This window comes from Amyelois transitella, chromosome 27 (genome assembly GCF_032362555.1).
Source record: "Amyelois transitella isolate CPQ chromosome 27, ilAmyTran1.1, whole genome shotgun sequence".
Lineage (NCBI taxonomy): Eukaryota > Metazoa > Arthropoda > Insecta > Lepidoptera > Pyralidae > Amyelois > Amyelois transitella.
Window position 1 is genome coordinate 2,719,406 of NC_083530.1, and position 18,641 is coordinate 2,738,046.

The window sequence follows — 18,641 nt, forward strand, 5'->3', positions numbered from 1 at the left end:
CGATCCATGGTTACACATCCAGTTGTCTGAATGTGCAGGTTTCCTCACGATGTTTTTTCCTCGCCCTAAGAGCATCGCATATTAGTATCTACTCATATTAAATGCACATAAATGTGAGATTCGAACCTATGCCTTTCTGCGCATTTAAACCGGGCATCATACCGGTACCGTGTGGTTCCCGGCACCAATAGAAAAAGAATTGGACTACTCCATCTCTTCCCCACGGATGCCGTAAAAGGCGACTAAGGGATTGGTTTATAAACTTGGGATTCTTCTTTTAGGCGATGGGCTAGCAACCTGTCACTATTTGAATCTCAATTCTATCAAAAAGCCAAACAGCTGAGCGTGGCCTTTCGGTCTTTTCAAGACTGTTGGCTCTGTCTACCCCGTAAGGGATATAGACGTGATGATATGTTATGTATGTATGTGCCTTACCGATTCGACCACTGACGCTCTTGTTACTCAAGACTTCATGCACGAAAAATTAAGTCGAATTACTTTACTTTTACTTACCTCTATTATCGTTAAAATTACGTCTACTTAATTTTTTTTAAATAAAAATCCGTCCTACCACATTTATAATATAACGCCGTAAAAGCGATTTAAAAATCATTTATTTTACCACTTACGACCATAATAAAATATATTGGATACTAGCTGTTGCCCGCGACTTCGTCCGCGTAAATTTTGAGTTGAATCTTGATCATACAGTCAGATACAGACAGACAGACAAAAAATATAAAAATAAAATTCTCTATCCGTTTCAGTCAAAATTTTAAATGTACAGACAATTTTTTTTACCGTTTTATTATTAACAATTGCTAAGGCATATCCTTAATGTTTCCCGAAAGATATCTATCAATTAGATAAGGACATAATTTGCATTAAAATTGTCTCACAATCGTGAGCCTAACAGTACAAATGGATATCTTTATAAGGCGTATAACTCGTGATCCAGTAATAGCTTTATCCTGTGTGTTATCTGTGACTTTCTACCGCTTAAACACGGCTGGTACCATAGACATAGATCTAGCTAGACTAGACAGTAATATATTCTAACCAAACGTGCCAAGTATTTTCTTCTTAATGCTAAGTCATCCTCAGGTTTAAGTTAGGGTTTTACACGAAGCGACTCCCGTCTGACCTCCAGAACTTAACCCTTTTTATTGGATCAGTGCCGTGTGGTTCCCGGCACCAATAAAAAAAAGAACAGGACCACTCCATCTCGTTCCTATGGATGTCGTAAAAGGCGACTAAGGGATAGGCTTATAAACTTGGGATTCTTCTTTTAGGCGATGGGCTAGCAACCCGTCACTATTTGAATCTCAATTCTATCATTAAGCCAAACAGCTGAACGTGGCCTATCAGTCTTTTCAAGACTGTTAGTTCTGTCTACCCCGTAAGGGATAGAGACGTGATCATATGTATGTATGTATGATGTATCATGGCTCAAACATGATAATAAATTGATGAAACACTTATGCATTTAAGGCGATGGACTAGCAAACTATCTTTTTTGAATCTCAATTCTATCATTAAGCCAAACAGCTGAACGTGGCCTATCAATGCTTTCAAGACTGTCGGCTCTGTTAAACCCGCAAGGGATAAGTGATTATAAGTATGTATGCTTTTGCATGCAGAAATGAGAAATACTCTTAGGACCCCGGGCTCCTCTCCAGGTAGGAGAAGAGACAAGAAAGAGACAGAGATAATGAGATACAAGAATGTAGCAGGTGAAAAGAAGTACAGTAATCTTCGTGCTCAGTTATCTAAGTATAGAAAACTAAAATATATTGTAGGCGTAGGTGTGGCATATAACTTTCTTTTACTGTGGGCGGATCGATATTTTATGCATTTTATTTTATTTTATTCAAAATATTAATAAATGTAAAGAGCCAGTGGTTGGGTGGTTAGTGCACGTGAATAAAAAAGTGTAACGCACGGGTTCAAACTATGCATAGACTATGCATGTTTGATTAATAATCGATATTTTTATCATCAAACATCTTGAAGGTATATTCAGATTTAGATGGGTTAACAAAAATGTGTAGCATAAAACATATTTCCTCCTGATCAGTCATTAAATAAAGCATGTGTACAAACATTATGCAATATGGTTCAGGTTGAGGAGGTCAGAAGAGAATCACCTCGTATAAAGAGATCTGACTTATCAAATCCAGGATGTCATAGTCATCGGTTTACTACGAGCTCCTCTCCAGAGAGGTTAACGTAGCCAGCGTTACCGAAGTCAGAAAAAGAAATTTCATATTTTTGTATTGAGTTATACAACATGAAAACTAGAAATTTACGAAACTTGTTTCCCGGTATCTCGATAGACTCGATTCGCGAAACTATTTTATCGATTATCGACTGGACTCAAGTCGACTAACGGTGCATCTCTGTGTCAATCAATTTATAGGTTAAGCGGATGTAGTTCGATTATCTTGTGAACAAGGACTTAAGACCAATTTTAAACATACTGGCAACTTAATTTTTTTAATATTAATTCGAATTTGACTCACAATTCAAGCCAAATAGCTGAACCTTGTGGCCTTTCAGTCTTTTGATGACTGTTAGCTCTAGCAAGGGATATAGACGTGATTATATGTTATGTTATAATTCGAATTTAGAACCTGAAATTCTGACATCCCATAAAAAAGTTACCTCAGCTGATTGTCAAAAACTATCTCTACTTTTGCTAGTTTGCAATAATTTATTTATTTATTAATATTTTACGTTCAAGGATATAAAAGTCTACCTTAAAATATTTTAACCTTGTTCTATCTATATTTTACATCTAGTTACTCTTTCTATTCAATCTAGAGCCTAGAAGTAATAACCTCTTTGCATTTAACAATATTTTCTAATTTCAACTCCGTCCTTAAAACCTACAATGTAGAAGCTAAATTGACTATTGTATAGTGGCCTGTATGTTTGAATATTCGTGGTTTAGTCATAAACTTCAGGTCATATTAGAATTGCTCATTACTTGAGCGTTTGTGGATAACTGTATATTTTGCTATGTTGCATTTTATGTTATACTAGTTGACCACCTGGATTCGCTCAAATACAATTTCTAGTTTTAGTAAAAGGTACTTATTGTAATGATCGTGAATAGACCAGTATGAATCTGTAAATATGTATAATAAAACTGACAGATGTCTGTAGTCTGTATTTGAAAGAATTTGACAAAAAATCTCTATACCAAATTTAGTTTAATTTATAAAAAAAAATCTCTATACAAGACCAACACAAGTTGTTCTCAATTGTAATGAAATTCTTAGAATCAACAAGGTGTCGTAAAGCGGGCTCTGGAGCATAGCGGTAGAGGACGCAATTTAAATGAGAGAGAGTAGTTATCGAGGGACAAAAGGGAGTTAAATATATGCGTGTGGTTCCCACATTTCCCACTACTTTAGAATAGGACCACTCCGTCTTTTCTTAAGATGTCTTAAGAAATTATTAGAAAACAACCACTTTAAAAAATTACAAGATTTTACTTTGAATTGTCGCTGTCCCGTTTCAAGTCTCAATAAAAAGCGAAACAGCGATAGTCTTTCGCGCGATAAAAACGGCGTCGCGCGTGTTGTGCTACGGAAGCATGATTGTGGCTATGGCACGGGCTTCTGTCACATGACGACCAGGATGATAATGATTAAAGGTTTTGTATGGCTAAATAATGAGTTTCCTGTATCTTTTCAGGGATATCTGCATGTCTGGCGGCGAGAGTCGACCTTCTCCGATGAAGAGCTGACAGAGCTGTTCAATAACATCGAAGATATCTATGCTTTCAACAGGTAACCCATTTAAAACTGAACTTAATGCTTTTTTGACCTATTTAGGCGATGGGCTGGCAACTGGACATTATTTAAATCTCAATTTCCGTAAACCCTATAGCTTAGCTGAACGTCACCTTTTAGTTTTTTCAAGACTGTCGGCTCTGTCTACCCCGCGAGGGATATGTATGTATGTATTTCGGTTACAGCCCAATCTCTTGAAGTCCTTTTCGGCATCTTTTTTGACTCCAAACCAGGTAAATACACAAAGCGACTCTTGTCTTACTTGACATTTTCAATCTAACCCTGACTTTCCTTATAGGAAGAACGTCATAAAATCATAACAGATAAAAAAATTATACATACATATATGTAATCACGTCTATATCCCTTGTGGGGAAGACAGGGCAAACAGTCTTGAAAAACTGAAAGGCCACGTTCAGATGTAAAAAATAAAAATGCAAAAAGATGAAATCAAAGCAAGTGCACTAGACATCGCAGTGAAAGATCCCTAATCCAAATCCGCCGGTGAAAGCGAGGGTGTTAAAATAATAGCGGGGGCTCCAAATCAAGGGTGGACTATAAAGCAAAAGAGAGGCGGTAGTGGTGCTCAAAGCTGAATTAAATTACATACAAAATACACAACAAACTATTAAAATGTAGCAGGAAAAAGAGGTGAATGGAGGAATAACAAGAGTTAGCTCTTAAACATAAGAAGAAGAAGATATAACAAATAAGGTGACATAAAGAATGTTATCGCATATGTATATCAAAGAAGATTGTCTGTGGGGATATAATAGAAAAGTTTTCAAGAAGTTTATTCTATGAATATGTGAGTTAACATGATAGAAGAAAGATAAACTATTTAAAAATACTATTACCATATTATTTACTAAGTCTTAATAAACAAGTATTAAATCGAAATATTTGTATTATTTTATAATACAAATAATCAAGTTACGATCCTTAGTTCAAAGTTATGAAGGGTAAAATTTGGGGTAGTTTCAATTTATCTGACATATTTTATTTATTTCCAAATTTTGGAATATACTATACTTAAACATAGCCAGCAGGTTTGGGCAACGCTGACCATACTTTCATCTGTACGATATTATGCTTATATTCAGCTGACGTATTGTGTGGCACGAATAGTTTTGTTCGTTCGCTGTCAGCTTTAGTGGGGTGAGTTGTAATTTTACTGGCTATAGAATTACTATGACAGAAATAGAATTCTTTGAATGTTATATAATTGTCACATCTGTTGTTATCTCGTCCATACTTCAATTCTGTATTATGTATTACATGTCCATCGAAAATTTCATAACTAGGTATTTTGAATAATTGCAACACTAAAAGCTTACATACAAATGAGTACATATAGTCACGTCCATGTCCCTTGTGGGGTAGTAGAACAGCCTTGAAAAGACTGAAAGACCACATTTAGCTGTATGGCTTAATGTTGAAATTGAGATCTTACGTTTTATTATTTCTTGCCTTAGAATTTTTACCTTTTTACTTTAGAAATTTCTAAGGCAGGGCATGTTGACACGGCGTCAGTAAAGTTACTGAGGCCGTGTCAATATGCCTTGTATATCATCTACAAAGTCCTTTTTTATTTTGTCGGAAAATAACAAAAAATCTAAATATCTTAATAAAAGTAAAAGAAATTTCAACGGGTTCAGTAAACATCCTTGCGGAAAACCCCAATAGATTTCACAACAGAAGTCCAAGTTGTAAAATAGCAAGCGTTTTATGCGTACGCGCGGTGTTCTCGAGTGGTTTACGAAGAGGTATCTAGTTCGGATAGCAGTGAAACTTGATCTAAATTTGTGGTCGGCGGTAAATATAGACTCGAACGCGTCGCTTGAAACCTAAGTGGAAACTTGAAATAATATTTAATAAAACCCTTTTAAGAATTTTTTGTGTAATAAATCAAAATGTGATTAAATGAGCCTTTACTATAGAACAATCTTAGTTTACTTATGCTATTTGTTTTTCTAAATTTTCGTTAAATCTGTAATCGATTTCCGTAGTGCAATACAGTGTTTGTACTGTATTGTAGTATGCATTATCTTGTCCATCAATACTTTATGGTTAAAATATTACCAAACTGACAAGGCCGTATTCCGTTAAAGTTGTTCCGTGTTTACGTTTGTAAGATAACTGAAGGTGATAAGGTTATGATGTCATTCTAACATTGAATTTTGATTTTATGTTTAACACACGAGTTTGTATTTACATTTCCTTGATAAAATGTAATCGTTTTTTTTTAAAGCTTTCATTGGAATAACAATAATGTCGTTATAAAGCTGAATAGAAGGCATAGAACTGGCCTTATTACAATTCACGTACAAAAAATATTTCATTGTTATTTACAAGTCAGTTAATTTCCAATGCTGTAGGCATTTACCGAAATTCCACAAGTTTCACGGGTCACATATAGAACTTGCATGCCAAATTTCAAATTCAAAGTCAATCAGTCAGATTCCTGTTTCTTATATTAAGAAAATTGCAATTAAGATATTAGTTTTGCTTTTGTAGGTTCATACAATTAGCCATGAAATGAAATCAAGCTCATTCGGCAGTAAATTTTGAGCAAGTACATTACGTGGGTAATTAATAAAGTAATCATAACTTTTTGCCTTCTTTGTCATACTGTGGTTATCTCTAATAGAACCAAACTGTTTCCTCAAATGTAATAAACGAATAAGTTAATATCTTGCATCATTACCCAATTCTGCAATGTAGGGCGAAGTACTAACGACTTCACGCCTAATGCCTCATTTAGCGGTCTCTTTGATATTATTACAAAACACGTTAGTTTTAGTTACGGCTTTATGGGCAGTTTCCTGTGCTATACGAAGTGTTGAAATGTAAATTAAAATAATGGTAATAAATATTAAATCTTTGCAGTTTAATTATACAACACTAATATGAATTAAACATAATTTATTATTAAAAACACATTTACATAGCACAATAGTCGTATTGTGCTTAGTACAATTCTCTCTTCATGAAATGTTCTAGCGGTTGTCTGCCTCCGATTTTATTGCTTGAAAAACTATCGCTATCCTGTTTCACGTCGTATTAAAAAACAGAACAGCGATATTTTTCGCGCGATAAAAACAGTATGGAACAAGTATGGAATATATTGCATAATGAAAAAAGGGGGCCATTTGTATATTTAGCTTAGGATAAGTTATTTTATTCTAATGTATGTGAAATATTCTTATCTAAATATTCTATTTATAACAACATATTAACGTATAGTTCTTACAGATATCGGCAAAAATTAGTCTTGTATTATTCCGTCTTCTTAAGTAACTATCACAATTTTTGAGAAGCTTATAGCACAATTAATTCGATGAGCTTTCTTCTTATTTAGGTTAGATTAGTTAGATTCGTCTATGACAAAATCTTTCACTGGCTTTCAGTTGCACACTTATTTAGAGATTAATCTACGACCAAAGCATTTCATCAGCTTTCAGTTGCACACTCCCATCCTTTACCACGAAATTTCAGGTTGCAGAATATCTATTTAACCTACCCACCAAATAAGATTAAAAAGAGATTTTAACATCAAAATTTTCTGTTTTAGGTCACTCTGCGAAGAACTGAACACGTGTCGACTAGACGCTACTTGTATAGCTAGATGTTTCGTCAACAACACCACTGGTTTCTCCGTCTACACTTCTTATTGTACCGGCTACCCTCGTACGATGAAAAGATTGGCCGCTTTGGCATCAGATCCGGACAGCGCAAGGGAGTTCAGGGAGAAACAACTGGCGTTATGTCATCCATTACCACTTGCATCGTATTTGCTAAAGCCCGTGCAAAGGATTCTGAAGTATCATCTGTTATTGCAGGTAAATTATGTTTAGTAGAATCATTGAAATCATTATTTTTTCTACTTACTGAAATGGCTATACAGTCTTTCTATAAAATGAAAGATTCTTTAGCGTCAGATCCGGATAGCGCAAGGGAATTTTGAACCAAGCAGCGTATTTAAAAAAACGTCATGGACGGTAAAACACAAATATAAAGAAATATTTTATTTTTAATGGATTTAGGTCTTAAAGCTTAAACCGTTGCTTAAATAAATTTGTAGCAGTACACCGTTAAATAGCAGTCATTAATATTAATACCTTTAACAAAATCTCAATGTAACTAACGTCATCCACCTAAAAAGATAACAACAAAATAAACTACTCCAACCAAACTTCAATTTATTTTTGATAATAATGATACTAATGCAAAATTTCAGAATGTAGTGAAGCAGTGTGCGTCTCGTGAGACGGAGTACGCCTTACTGAAGATGACGGGCATCGCGCAACACATCGATGACATGAAGAGACGCCACGAACATGCCGTTAGAGTGCAGGTACCTAGATGATTACAAAAAAGTAACTGAATTTGTGTTTTGTGTACATTTTTTCATATAAAGAGACCAGGTAAATACACAAAGCGGCTCTCATCTTACATTCGCGACATTTTTAATCCGACCCTGAATTTCCTTATAGGAAGAACGTCGGAAAATCATAACAGATAAAAATTATACATACATACATATAGCCACGTCTATATCCCTTGCAGGGTAGACAGAGCCAACAGTCTTGAAGAGACTGAAGGGCCACGCTTAGCTGTTTGGCTTTATGATAGAATTGAGATTCAAATAGGTTGCTAGCCCATCGCCTAAAAAAGAATCCCAAATTTGTAAGCCCATCCCTTAGTCGCCTTTTACGATATCCATGGGAAAGAGGTGGAGTGGTCCTATTCTTTTTTGTATTGGTAGGAACCACACGGCACATTATTAAACACTATTATTTTGTGTGTTACAGGAGATCCAGTCTCTGCTCTACGGCTGGAATGGACCTGATTTGACCACCTACGGAGAGTTGTGTGCCGAAGGGACATTTAGGTAAAAGACTCTTTAGGTTACATCATGTTTGTTAAGAAAAATAAATAATTAAATACCTATATACGGGACAAATTGCATATATTGAGTAAGCCTCGAAGTAAGTTCGAGACTTTAGTTACGAGATACTAACTCTATTTATAATAAATACATTATAGATAAACATCCAATACCCAGGCCAATCAGAAAAAGTTCTTTTCTCATCATGCCCTGGCCGGGATTCGAACCCGGGACCTCCGGTGTCACAGACAAACGTTCTACCGCTGCGCCACAGAGGCCAACATAAAACACCAATTATATACCAAAACGTTATCAGAGGCTTACTCGTTAATTAATTAAGGAATCTCGTACAAATTTAATAACGCTCACTAATAGGTATTTCAAATTCGTAACAGAGTACGTGCAATCTTTTAGACAGTTTTTTTAAAGATTGTTTAAAACGTGGTTGATGAGGACAACTAGTCCTGATTTATACGAGACGAAATAAAACTCTGGACTCGATAAAAAGAATTGTATTCGGTTCGCGTTCAAAAAAAGGCGGGAATTTATTTTCTCTATGGAGATTGCGCACAGATATCTAATTGGCGCAAACAGTGAAGGTGCCTCTAATACAGAAGTTTATGGTACTTTAATATTCTGTTGGATTTGATAATTGTTTTGGCGTTTGCAATTTTGTACTACTTCATTATCTTTCGCAGAGTATTCGGCGCGAAGGCGATGCGTCACGCCTTCCTCTTCGACAAAATGCTGCTCGTCACCAAGAACAGAGAAGACGGCATTCTGGCTTACAAGACACACATCATGGTGAGTTTGCAAAATTCTTAGTCGGTCAACTGAATATTGAAGACTCGCTATGCCCGCAACTTCGTCCGCAAGGAATAGTTATTTTGGGAATCACTGAAGTTTGGGAACAATTGAATTGATGAGCAATTGATGAGCTATTGGCTGAGTTCGTGGCATTCTTTGCTGGGATTGGCTGCTGGCGTGTGACGTAAGAGATGTCGCCGCAATTATGTGCACACGAAAATCCCTTGTAGGGTATCCTGCCTTCTCGCCGAAAATTGTTTAGCGGATTATCACTTGCCAACCAACGGTTCGCCTGATTTTCACTTTGACAACTAACGATTGTCAAATTTTTGTATGATAACGTTTCATTTGGTAGAATTATTGTTAAGCTCATTATTATAATGACAGAACACGTTTCGGGCACTTATCATTTATCAAATCCTTCACTAGGCCAGACAACTTTTAGACGAATAACGTTTCGTCTGTATAACAGTACCTTTTTCGTACATTTATATTATGATATAAAATAAACTAATTTCGACATGCAATTTTTATTAAAGAATTACAAAAAAAAATTAACACTTTAAATTTGCAGCAATGCACATTAATAATTTTCATGTGAATATGAAGATTTGTGTTCAAGAATTCTGTTGATTCTTTCGTCTTTGTCTGAGTATTTTTTTTTTCTTAGGTTCTGGTGGGGCACCTGTTAATATATTTTCTATTTCCCCCTCGTTGGCAACGGTTTCCTTTATTAACGTAGTTGAGGTGAAATCGAAAGAAATCGGTTAGGTTAGGTTAGAACTGCGACCATCAACGCACGAGCCGAGCGAGCGAAGCGAGCGCGCCGCGGTAGCGGCCGGCGAAGTGCCAGAACCGAATCGCTTTTGTTTCACTACACAGGGCACTTGAATATTAGCTACAGTAGAAACATAATTATGGAAAAAAAAACAATAATATATTATTTGGTAAACAATACATAAAATTAAATGAATATTACTCTAACTGAAACGTTCGCTACTTGAAAGTTGGCCTTGTGAAAAGTGTCATTATAAAAGCCAGACCAAACGTACAGTTGGCAATAGTTAAGTTGGGAAATGAAACAAAATTAAGTGATATAGTTGGCAAATGATTATTCCGCGAAATAAAATTCTGCGAAACGTTGATTGGCAAGTGATGATCTGCCAAACGATTTTCGTCGAAAAGGCAGAGAACCCCCTTGTAGGCATCGAAACTCAAATACTAATCAGCCTTTTATAAGTAACTAGCTGTGCCCGCGACTTCGTTCGCGTGGAATAGTTATTTTGGGTATCATTGAAGCTCTCAAGGATGAATAATTTTCCCCGTTTTTTTTTTCACATTTTCCATTATTTCTTTGCTTCTTACAGTTCAGCGTGATATTGTATAACCTAAAGCCTTCCCCGATAAATGGTCTACTCAACGCAAAAATAATTTTTCAATTCGAACCAGTAGTTCCTGAGATTAGCGCGTTCAAACAAACAAACTCTTCAGCTTTATAATATTAGTATAGATGTCTATTTCAAAATTGTGTTCAAAGATTCCACCTGAACATACCTACATACAGTGTAATTTTAAAAAAGGACACTGACTGACAGATTTTCTCATTTATTTGAGTAACGCACTCTGACTGACATATCAACGCACAACCCTTTGCGTCTACATTTGAAATTTGGCATTACGCCCCTTATGTGGTATAGGGTGCAATAAGAGGGGATTTCCTGAAATTCCCGCGGGATTAGAAATAAACGGGACTTTTCGCTCTACCCGGGTGAATCTGTGGGAGTATTAGTTAAATATATGAATATGCTATTCTGACTCTGTAGGCCAGGACAACTCTCCCGTCTATGACTTTAGAACCACAAATGACAGGTTGCTAGCCCATCGCCTAAACGAAGAATCCTAAATTTATAAGCGTATCCCTTAGTCGCCTTACTCGAAACGAGATGGCGTAGCCCTATTCTAAAATACCGGGAACCAAACGGCACCCCATTCCTATTTCACGTTTTTACTCCTCTCTGAGAAGACAGAGTTGAGAGTAACGATGGTGAGGAAGAGAATAATGACCCAGAATTGATACAATTTCCAGTGTAACAATATGATGCTGGTGGAGTCCATAGCCGGGGCGCCGCTATCGTTCCACGTGATCCCGTGGGACGCGCCGCGCTCGCAACTAACACTGCAGGCCAGGTCTGCGAGGCACAAACGAGAGTGGACCTTATTGATCAAGCGGGTAAGTTCATGTCGCTTTGACAAGAGGGAAAGTAGCCGTTGTTCGTCCTGCGGTCCAGGTTTGCCAACAAATGAGAATGGACCTTATTTATCAGGAGGCTAAGTATAAATTGTTTTGGCAGCACCTAAACAAAGCACATGACAGCAGCTCGAAAAGTATGAAACGAAAAAAAAGGAATATGAAGAAATCTGTTTCTAGTCATGAAAAAAATTAAGGAATCATGACGAGCTTAATTCGGAATAATAAGTTTTGTATTATTCCGATTTATGTGGCTGAAACAAAATTTAAAAATACCAAATCGAAGCAACAGAGTAAAAAACTAATTATTCGCTTTAAAAATATGAATACATGAATTTCCCGTATTATGGCAAAGTTTTTTTTTCCATTTAATCACGTACTAATGGTTTTTGTGACAGGTAATATTGGAAAATTACCAAGCAGTGATACCATCACACGCCAGGCAGCTCGTTATGGAACTGGGACAGAATAAAACTGATGGTGAGACAAATAAATCTTTTATATTTTCAAATAATAATACCTAAAATAAATATTTTCAGTTTCCAGATTAAAATTAATTACATTTACTAAAATGACAGGTATATTGCAGTTAATTGCAACATCAAAATTAAACCGTATCACCAAGATGAAGTTAACTGAGTTAGTAATTTAATTGCTGCAATTTTGTTGTTTTACAGATGACATGCTAGCAGAGAAATCGCATAACCTCATCACCCAAGCATCCATGAGGAAGCAGTTATCAGCGCCAGAATATTTGGAAAAGCGTAAACTAGACAGAGAAAGAAGAAAAAGTTTCGAAAATGGCATCAGAGGCAGGTTGAAGAAGGTCAACAGAAAATACACAGTTCCTAATTCTAGATCCGAAATCAGTCAAGATTGTGATTGTGCACAGTTTTCAGCCGAGAAGGGTATAGATTACACCTGTGAAAATTGTTACGTAGATCTCTGTTCTGATTGTGAAGCAGAAACTGCAAAAGATAAAGTTAAAAAAGAGGGCTGCAGTTGTAGAGGTGATAATGAAATTTCCGGCGAAAAATGTCCTGAATGTGACAGATTACTTCATTACATTGATTCGGGGAGTGCCGAACATCTCGAAAGGAAACTCTCAAGCTGTAAATGTTCCGATTTTAAATCTTCCGAAGAAAGTTTTGGTAAAGAATTTACAAATTCTCTTACCAAAACTCGTGGGTACCATTCTTCAGATAATATTGTCGGTTATACAGAAGGACCAAAGGGGACAGACGACTTGACGGACAATAATTCTTTAACAAATATTAGAAATATTCCTAAAACGTGTCTTAAATGCGCTAAAATCAAAGAGAACATTGTTGTGACTGATTCTACTAATACATTACATTCAAGAAAGTCTCGGTGTAATGAAGGTGACAAACACAAAGAAATGACACGGTCGAAGTCGAGAGATGATCCTCAGAGGTCTAAATTGTCTAAAATTGGAACTTGGAGAAGAAAATCTGAACCGGGACTCCCACAAAATACAGGGGCATCGAAAAAATCTTTAGATAGTGACAGTGAAAGAAATGATGGACGTGGTTGTGAAAAAATTGAATTTGAATGTAGGAATTGCGGATCAAATAAAATTAGTAAGAAAAATAGGAGTAGCGATGGAGTTCAAATCACCGATTCAGAGCTAGACAACACAAAAAAACCTAATTTAGAAATAAGAATGTACAACACGAAAAATGTACCAAAGAAAATATCAAAATTAAAGAAAAACAGAGCTAAAGGACTACGACTCGGTTCTGATACTACTGCAAAGTTTTACGCTGACTTTTCTACTGATGTGTCTACTGAAAATATTCTTCATATATCGGAATCAAATGATAGCCTCAACATTGATAAGCCCAACGATGTAACTAAAAGATTAGAAGTTCCAGCAACAATTAGCAAAGATGAAGATATAGATGAGGAAACTTACAAAAGGTTAATAGAAAAGACAGATTCTTTCAAGAAAAATGAGTTAGAAAAAGGGAAGTATATGAATAAACAAAAAGTAATAAACGAAGGTTCAGAAACCGAGGAAAAAACGAACGAAGGAGAACTTAATGAAGAGATTCATGAAGACGAAGCTGAAAAACCACTTGAACAAATAATATCACAGTTATTATTGCAAAATAGGGAATTTCAAAGATTATTGAAAAAGCAACAACTCAGAAACACTGCCCAAAGAAGACATCAGAGATTATTAAAATCCCATTCTAACCCAGAACAAGCTATATTACAAAAGAATGGTGAATCGCTTAAACTGAAGCCTAAATATGGGCGGCAGACATCGGAAAACATAGATTGTGATCAAAGTTGTGATGTAGATTGTACTAACACAACTGAATCGCTGACTATGGTCGAACCGGAACAACTTGATGATGATCACATTTACGAAACTTTGAGATGTGATGGCAAAGAAACAGAAAATTTACATACTTTGAATAATAAAAGTAAACTAATTCAACACCATCATACACATCTTGCTAGACCACGAAGATTGCCGTCTCCACCTAACAAAGACCAGATTTTTGCTGAAACTAGAACTCCAGGTCCAGATTCCGACTATGTGTACTTATCATTTGACCAAATCAATAGAAATAGAGACGCAGAAAGTATATATGATGTTCCAATATCACCTGAAAAACCTGCTAAACTAAATAAGTGTGACAATTATGAACATATGGAGAACAAAGGACCACCTAAGACAGAAAAAGATAACATGTATGACACACTTTTGGAACTTCGAAGAAACAAAGATGAATCTGATACTCTAGCAAGTGAATATTTACCCATGACTGCTAGTCAGCAAAGTCCTAATACTCCAGAAATTTGGCTTAGTCGACAAAAAGAACACTTCACTGTATCACGTGACAGAAAGTCTGGTTCACTGCCACGAAGTTTCCAAGTTATTACTACCAATCAAGAAGATAATAATTTGAGTTCATTTAAATGTAAACCTAACAGCAATAGTAAAACATATCTAAACAGAGATGGGAAGGTCATGAGCACTGACAGACCATTTACAATTGCATCAGATAAGAGTGAAATCAGTTATGATGATGTTGAAAATTATATGAGTGAAGGGGATATTCTTAAATTTAAAAGGGACTCTAAAAATAGTGATAATGAATATGCCAAGAATGTTAGCCAATCTACTTTAGAATTGGAGGAAGAAATTGACCGCTGTTACAAAAACAATTTTGAAAAGATAAATCTTGACAAGAACAAAAATGAAAATTTACTAACAGTATCCCAGCCAAACCTTAATATTTCAACGACATCTTCATGTGAAATATTGCCTACAGATCAAAATGAAGATAATCCTCCTGATATAGAAATATTTCATCCAGAGCATAAAATATATAAGCCAACTGGAAATATTTTGTCATTGAAAAATGTTCTCAGTAGATTCAAAGGTCGTAATAAAAACAATGATGATACTGAAAACGCCAATGATCAAAGTAGTCCTGACAGTGGAAAATCTGATGTCAAAAGTCCAAGTAATGAAAAGAAATCTGCTCTAAATCCCAAAAATTACTCTAAAAACCTATTACAGAGATTTAGAAGTATCATTGGTGACGAGCATTCAGATGATAATAAGAATGAAATAAAACCTAGTTGTGTTCCAGAAGATTCACAAAATATACCTCTTAAAAGTGAAATCAAGGTAGTAATTACATCAACAGAAGGAAGCCCGACAACATCGACATATGTGAATTTAATTAACAGTGAATTGTTGAGTAAAAGCGTATTCGAACAAACGACACTAACCGATAGTCAACATGAGAAAAATAATCTGGATGCCTTATCTTACAGTTGTGATAATATAAATGAAAAGGACGGTAAATCACGCGTTATATATGAAAAGAGTATAAGTTTAACTTCCAATGTATCTAGTACGTCTTCACCTTCAAAATCGAATAATAGTTCCTACCAAAGTTTAAACAAATTACCTATTTATATGCAAGGAAGTAAACATTTAGGAGCTAGAATAGCACAATCAGATTATCTCGATCCAACTACTTTATTAAAAGAAAAATCGACTTTACAGAACGTCAATGTTCTGATTAATAAAAACGCCGTGAGGCCAGACAGTTTATTTTCTAATTCTTCGTTTGTTACATCATCTAGTGAAGGTACGTATTTGGAGAATCAAAGTAAATCATATCGAAATGATTATGAAGAATCAGCAATTACCAATACCAACTCAGATGAAAGTTTCTATGAAAAGTCTTTCGAAAAAATAGAACAGGTAACAGATGAAGATGTGTTTAGAGATTCAGCTGTTTATTCCGATCAAGAAGAGTCTGAAGAGATGAGAACAGAGTCTAGTGGTGAAAAAACGGTTAACAAATCTATTTCACGTGTGGATAGCACCAAACGCTCGTCTTCATTTAAATCTCAAAACGTTAGTACTACAATTAGTTTTAGTCAAAGTACTAGCTTACACACGAGAGTTTTAGTAAAAACATCCAAAACTAACTTTATGAATAATACTGCAGCAGAATTGAATGCTGAGAAAGTTAAATCTAAAGTTGCTCCACCCGTTCCTGTCAAACCTAAAATTACTAATATACCCTCATCAGCATCCTTCCAAGCAAAAACTTATGTACTTAATAAAAATAATTTAAATAAAGCAGATGTTAAACCTGAATCAGTAAACGTAAAGACTATTAAGAAAAATGTGAATCATAAGCAGCCATTGATGAAATCAGAATCTGTAAAAGAAAAACCAGTAATATCTGAAACAAATGATACGAAAATTGCAGCAGCTGAAGATGGAAATGAAACAGAAAAAATAAAAGCTGGAAGTATACATTTAAAAAGGATGGGATTTGAAAGAGCAAGTCTTGATTCGGCGACACGAAAAATAAAAACGACGAACGAAATAAAACGATCGTCGATAGAACAGCCGAAAGTTATGACGAAATCGGTTTTAGAAAGGCGAATGGAAATCGAGCAAATGTCCAAAAGTCATATAGTAAAACCCAGTGTCAGTATAAAAAAGCCTACACCAATAGCAAGACAGAAATCTATCACAACGAAAGTAGCTACATTTGAAAGGAATGTTAATGAGAACGCAATGAAAGATGTTAAGAATACAACAAGTTGTGCAGTCGATAAAGACAACATTCCCGCCAAAAATGTCAATGAAATTGTCGAGAATGAAACTGATCCGAAGGGTAGTTGGGTCAAGCAAGTTGTCCATAAATTTCAATGAGCTTAAGTGATTTTACTCACTGCATTTAAATATCCGTCTGTTTTTGTACTCAACTTTTATAATCCCTTTAGTATTAGATAATCGTAGTTTATGAGTATTTTGTTTATCTTGTAAATAACTCGTCAAACTCTTTGAGATTGATATCTTGTGCCATAGTATGTACAAGATGATTATGTATACGCACAATTAAAAAAATGTCACTGTATATAAATCTTTCCAATGCTTAAGCCTTATTTTTTATATTCATTAGTGCCATGCAAAAATATTTATACTAGGATTCAAAATATTCTCTTTTCGTGTTGTTTTGGCTATATTTTAAATTAAAAAAAAAAATGCTTTTTTTCAGTTTTATGTGCAATCAGATCTTTATTTATTTTTAATTTTAAGATTTCGTTGTGTAATTACTAACACCAAAAAGTAGAAAAGTTAGTATTATTTATATACTAATATCGTAATGATCCCATTTGGTTTGTTTAAATACCTGATTAAATTAGTTTTCATAGTTTGTATACCTAATATGACCTTTTTTAATATCTAACATTTAGTTAGTCTATTTTTTACGCATAATTGATTTCAATCCCATTTCGCACCTCGTAATATTTAGTAATTCAGTAAAACGAGTATTTTTGTACTTAGTATTTTTCTGTACTTATTTCGGAATTAATTACGTAACCGTTAAGACTGTTAGTTTAAGTTTTGACGTTATATTTTTGATTTTTTGTTAATAAATGTCAATAGGACATAATTTATACGAAAAATCAAAAAAATAAATTCCTAATCCTATTACCTAGTGTAATATCTGGTGAAATGTATTAACAATATTTTTATACGCTGTTCCTTATTTTTGAAGTGCACAGTTGTTTCTTTTTCATCCACGAATCCAATACGGGTTAAATTTATCTGCGGTTGCGGAGGTCAAATCGGAGTCGCTTTGTAAAAACCTGACTCACGCAATCTAGGACAAAGGCATACCCTGGGGTCTTCTCCAGAGAGGTGAGGATGCAACCGGGACTAAAGCCAGGAGGAATAATTGGATTTTTTTTCATATAATGCTGATAAGACATAATTAAAAAAAAATATAATGAATAAAGTATTCATATATTGTAAATGCACTGACAAGACTAGGTACCTACGTACGGAAAATTTACGATTAAAATCCTTGCTAATCTAATGCATACCATACTCAAGTTCAATTGTGCTTTAAAATTTTCTACATTTATGTAGTCTTGTCAGTGTTTAACATCCATATTTACATAAACTATTATATTCTGTCGGCAATTGTATGTTGTTGTCTCTATCATTACCGTTTTAAAGAAAAGGACAGCGTTACAAAATGTCACTCTGACAGATTACTTTTACTCTGTAACAAAAAATTATTTGTGGAGCATGTAGTACTATAGGAATTACTAATATTCTACCTTGATAAAGGTAGTTTTGGTAATAAATAAAGACTTTAAAATGACTTACTGTTTTATTTTAGAAACTTATACAAAGTTACCATACCATTTATATCGTAAAAGAAGACTAACTAAAAAAAATCAACTAGAACATCAAAAATTCCTAAAATAAGTTGTTGTCAATCACACATTTGACTCAGTCAGTGGAATACAATCGGGAATCGAGAGAGAGATTTGAAAAACTCATCTTCATATCATCTATCATTCGAAAAGG

At 34.9% G+C, this 18,641-nt stretch overlaps 1 protein-coding gene across 2 annotated transcripts in view; it reads left to right on the forward strand.

Annotated features, from left to right (window-relative positions):
- The window catches only part of LOC106140763 (putative uncharacterized protein DDB_G0282133), a 71,093-nt gene extending 52,661 nt beyond the window's left edge, over positions 1-18,432 (forward strand). For both annotated transcript variants that reach the window (XM_013342399.2, XM_060951998.1), the window contains exons 4-11: positions 3,703-3,797; positions 7,375-7,642; positions 8,041-8,157; positions 8,615-8,694; positions 9,390-9,495; positions 11,585-11,728; positions 12,145-12,226; positions 12,424-18,432. In XM_013342399.2, the coding sequence (XP_013197853.1) occupies positions 3,703-3,797; positions 7,375-7,642; positions 8,041-8,157; positions 8,615-8,694; positions 9,390-9,495; positions 11,585-11,728; positions 12,145-12,226; positions 12,424-16,970 (5,439 nt within the window). In that variant the 3' untranslated portion in view covers positions 16,971-18,432. The remainder of the gene's footprint in view (positions 1-3,702; positions 3,798-7,374; positions 7,643-8,040; positions 8,158-8,614; positions 8,695-9,389; positions 9,496-11,584; positions 11,729-12,144; positions 12,227-12,423) is intronic.
- Positions 18,433-18,641: the final 209 nt, after the last annotated feature.